Here is a 5110-nt window from a genome sequence, read left to right on the forward strand (position 1 = left end):
AGAGAGAAGAAATATCTTTTCCAGGACACCTTGGTTAACGCACAAACTTCCTCCAAAAGCAAACTTCATTTGCAATGTCATTTCAAGCACTAACCGTTTCGACTTTGTTCATGTTGCTCCTTGTCTTGATGCTGAAGCTGCTGCTGTTGTCCTATGCTAACCGGGGAATGATGTCCCAGGCCGTAAGGGATAGGAGACCCACGCCCATGTGCCTGTAACAGGTTCATATTATATGCCATAGCTGCTTGGTGAGTAATGATTCGAGGGTCAACTGCAAACCTACCCTGATACCCTGTCCATGGTACCTATATTATTAAAAGAAAAAAAGAAAAAAAAAAAGATGCATCTGTCAAGGTACGTTAAAGGGAGTGAAGTAACAAGCACACTGATATTACACCAGCTTCTAACCCGAGGAATTCATTACGGTCCTTTTAGCACCCAGTGTTGTGATCTTGTCACACAGAACAAGCGGGCACACCCCACCTCTGCACCCCCGAGACACTCAGTGACGTTAACAGGACTGCTGGGAGAAGCAAGAAACTATCGATACGTTAAGAACAGCAGGGTCACTTCAAAGTGCCCGCTCTATACGGCACAAGTATTGCACATCGTGGTCCTAAATATCTGAAGCCTCTTGAAAGCATGCAAAAAAGCCTACAATTTTTACAACATTTTAAATTTTATTCCAAAAAGGAATGCAAAGGAAGACAGCTCTGGATGAAATTAGTTCAGTCTTGCCCTATAGGGAATTTAGTAAAAGGAGGAAAATGTACAAATAAGAGGAGAGAGCAGGGAAAGTGGTCAACACAGAGGCTGACAATGCATCCTTCACTGACGAGAGCAGACAACCTCCTCACGTTTTTACCCTGGATATGGAAACCACCTTAAACAAAGCAAAGAGGTAATTTTATCTCACATGAACATAACCACATTTTACTTCAGCCCCTACTTGTTTTAAGTGTAACAACTTTCATGTAATTCTGTTTTTTAAATTAGTATTTGCCCTTGAAATGTGCACTTTGAACCTAAGCTCTAGGCTATTATTGCATCTGTACAATCTCAAATCATCTCCACCAAGCTTCTTTTCAAAAGCAGCTGTCTCATTAGTACCTCAGGTTTCCCACTTAATTATTTAAAAATCCATCTTCAGGGAAGGTGAGTCCAAAATTCTTATTTATAATACATTTCTTTTGATTGGAAATACATAAAAACATATTAACCTTGGAACAATAAGGCAGAACTTTTTAAATTATCTTGGTTTGATATTAATACAATGTGAGCAAGCATGACAAAGACACAGCTGCTGGCCTTCTCGTTGCATTTAAATTTACCCATCAAATGAAGAATTCTAGCAAGTGAGGAAAAAGGAAAATTCCTTGGCCTAGCAAAGAAAACCAATCCACAGCTCCCAAGTGATCTAAGACAGACAACTGAAACTGGAGTTCCTACAGCACATCCCCTACACAGCATCCTGCAACTTACAACAGGGAACTCTTAAAAACAATAATATAAATAATAAACTATACCCAAATATATACAGAACTGGTACTGAACGCGACTCGCCCCCTGATAGCCATGCCCGCTGCTGGTGCAGAGTGGGCGTCACCGGGGAAGCCCCAGGGGAACCAGGCACAGGAGCTGGATTCGGGAAGTCGGGGTCAAAGGGAGAGGAACGGACAGAGTCCTCCTCCGATGCCGACCACTGACGGAGAGAGCTCAGCCCCCGTGATCCGCCAGCTTTGTACTGAATGGCACGTGTGTAATGGAATACTCTTGTTGGTCACCTGTCCTGGTCCTCCCGGCATCGCCAGCGTGTTCCCAAGATCCAGCAGCGACCTTGGTCCCCACAGGAGCGAGTATCAGCGAGCTCGGGGCACCCCAGTCCCTGGCAGTGACTGCAAACACGGGGTGTTACCGCTCCTAGCAGCGGGCGCTGCCTGCCCAGACGCGCTCTGACCTGCAGCGAGCGCAGCCTCTCAGGAGAGACTGAGCTGAACAGAGTTGGTGTTTTTAGCTCCAATCAGGAGAGCCCTGAACACGTCCCACCGGCTTCTGGAGCCGTGTACAAGACACGTTACTCCACAACATGGCTTCTGCAGCCTTTGTTCTTTTCTCCCTATTTTCCTCCTCGAATACGTGACTGTGAAGGTTAGAAATAAAGGAGACACTGCTTCTTTAATTTGTGTAAATTTTGGTGGGATAGCTTTGTTTGTAATGCAAAATTCCATACATAAACGTAGCCTAAAAGACCTGATTAGGGATCTTCATTATGTTCTCAAATGCCATTAAGGAAATGGATTGGAGAGAAAACTGGTTCACTAGGAGGTTCTGGGAGGGGAAAACATCCCATTATGCTTATTTTTCTTATCACTTCACTTCAGACACCTTGCACCACAGACATCCGAAGCCGGTAATTTAAACTGTATGAAGTCGATAAAGAGAAACAAGCTCTGTCTGAAACGCCTATGTCTCTCCAATGATTAGGAACTAAACTAGGCAATTAATTCAGATGCAGGTATCTCAAGTCAGGTGAGACAGATTCCACTGCTGTGCCTAAACTTAGAGCTGAGCAAATACACCAGATGACATGAACACAAAAATGCTTTTAGTTACTTGCAGGAGCAACGCTTTTAAGTCCTCATTTTCTGGTGGTCCTTTGCACAGTCACTCCTAAAGCCAGCTGAGCCCACACAGTTGAAGTAAAGTGCTGAAAAAGCTTTCAAAATAGTCACTAACTGATTTTGCCATTCTTTTTTGTATATACAATAACATGGGGGGAAGAAAAGCAGAAAATGAATTCTTACAGGCAAAGGCACAGACATGACCATGTTTCCTCCATAGACGGCAGGTACGTATAGAATACTTGTCCCAGTGTGTGGATCTATCCTTTGAACAGGACTTGGAGATTTCCCCAGATTGGGGTGAGGTCCCAGAGGAGGAGGAGGAGGAGGAGTATATGCTCGGATAGGATTTCCAATTAGAACAGAAGGGTTGGGCTGAACTGAAAAGAAAAAAAAAAAATACATATATGTATATACATAAAAAAATAAGATAGATACATAAAACAAATATGAAGAAGACTATCCTTTTATTTCTTTTTACCTCCTAATAGCACCTATCTTTATAAAGCACGTGTGCAATTCACATTTCAGAAATCTGAAGAGGCAGAAAATATGAGCTGAGATACAGAGAAACAAGTAGCTGGTTACTGCATTAAAGAAAGAATGTCCCAAACACATTAAATATGCTGACAGTCAGAGTAGCTGTTAAACACTTCATCAAAAAACTAAAATCATCCTCCTTTTTTGGCAAGGAAGACAAGCTTTAAATTAATGCTTTTTCAAATTAATAACAAAATTATCAAGCCGTGGCATGCCACCTTGCAACAGCACGATCAGTAATATCTGGATATATGACAGCACAATTTAAGTTCAAAGCACATCATAAAACAGGGTATGCAGAAGGATGTCTTAACTCTTTTTGGGCAAACATACTGGCACATTAAATCACATTACGAATTTCTAACACGGCCACTTTTAAGAGGCCATCAACTATGCCGCGTTAAGGCTCTAAAGTCAGTGGGCACGCCACCTGTACAAGGCCAGCCTCAGAAACACCTCGTGTCCACCGAACAGTCTATAGAATCTGCTTCCCAAATGCACACAAGAAGTAAATGGCTTTCAAATAGAGGAGAGACCAGATGCTCCATTTGTGTCACATCACCATCAGCCTCACCGAAGCCAAATCAGCAGGAGCTCACAGAAATCCCTTCAGGAACAACAGAGACACTTACCAATTCCATCGGGTGGGAAATGGTCATTCTGGTTATGATGATGGACCTTGCCCTGTGAAGGAAAAAACAATAATAGCAACGCTTTGCATTCTTAAAATAAAATAAAAGCACTTTGGTTTATGTAAGTGAACATTGTATCTTAAACACAAAATAGTTTAAAACAAGTTAACCCAAAATTTTATTCTCAACTTATGTTGAGTCACAGGCTGGACTTGATGATCTCGGAGGTCTTTTCCAGCCCCAACAATTCTGTGCAATTGCTCGGTTTCGTCACCTGACTACGAATTCACATTGTTGGACGTTAAATACCACTAATTCAATTAATGAGTGGCTCATATGAGTCCCTCTGGGGACACTCTCTCCCAAGGCTGGTTTTCAGATGCAAGGAGAGTTCCATCAAGCTACCTGAAGATTCCTTTCTCAGTTCTTTTAGGAGCAGCACCCAGTACTAACAGAACCCTCCCCATCTCCCTTCCATGGCATCTCTTGGTGGAAGGACGACTCGTTTTCTCCTCCAGATTTCAGCTTGGAAACTTTGGAGACAAAGTATCTGCTACCAGTTTCACTCAGTTGCTCACCCAGCCTCTTTAGACATTGCCTCCCTACCCCACCTCAAGTCTCTGCTACTGACTGCTCCTCCAAAAGGAGAATACAGCAGAGCGGAGAACCAGAGTACTCAGAGGAAATTGTTTTTCTTGGTGAATTCTACATTCCAAAAGGAGGTTAACAGAAAAGAGTTTTCCCTCCTACATGCTCATGAGTTTACAGCATCAGCTAAGTAGTTAATATTCATAAACCATGAGCACATATTCAATGCTGGTGCGCTCTGAAGCCTCCTGCAAGAATACTGGACCTAAGTACATTCTCAAATTTACAATAAATCTAAAAATCCTTTGATGCTACAAAACTTTTCTTGCCCAGGAGATAAGTCTAGGCACTTTTCCAGCAGTCTGAGCATATTAGTCAGGGTACAAAGACAGGTTGTTTGACAATGTTGGACTCCTGCATAAACCAGATTAAAGGACTAGTCTCTGCGTTTTCCCCTCTTTTAAAAATGATTTATTGAAAAATAAAATAGTAATTGTTTTTAATTGCAGTTCTTAAAATGAAATAAATTTGTTTACATTTAATCTAAAAATGTAGAGGAGCTACACGCCTAGTACAAGGCATCTCTGTATCTGTTACGCTGTGGGCATCAAGCTGGATGTACAGAAGTTTAACACATCTCTGTTCTACCTACCACACTTGTACTTCATAGACGCTGTATTTTTAAAACTGAAATAGCAAATAATTACATAAATTGGTAACAATAGCTGT

General features: G+C 41.9%; 1 protein-coding gene across 1 annotated transcript in view; it reads right to left on the reverse strand.

Moving 5' to 3' along the window:
• Nucleotides 1–89: 89 nt before the first annotated feature.
• The window catches only part of HELZ (helicase with zinc finger), a 55695-nt gene continuing 50674 nt past the window's right edge, over nt 90–5110 (reverse strand). The window contains exons 22-24 of the mRNA XM_009876292.1: nt 3794–3845; nt 2805–3001; nt 90–305 (exon numbers count right to left, since the gene is read on the reverse strand). Of these exons, the coding sequence (XP_009874594.1) occupies nt 90–305; nt 2805–3001; nt 3794–3845 (465 nt within the window). The remainder of the gene's footprint in view (nt 306–2804; nt 3002–3793; nt 3846–5110) is intronic.

The sequence above is a fragment of the Apaloderma vittatum genome, unplaced genomic scaffold, assembly GCF_000703405.1.
Source record: "Apaloderma vittatum isolate BGI_N311 unplaced genomic scaffold, ASM70340v1 scaffold5129, whole genome shotgun sequence".
Taxonomy (NCBI): domain Eukaryota; kingdom Metazoa; phylum Chordata; class Aves; order Trogoniformes; family Trogonidae; genus Apaloderma; species Apaloderma vittatum.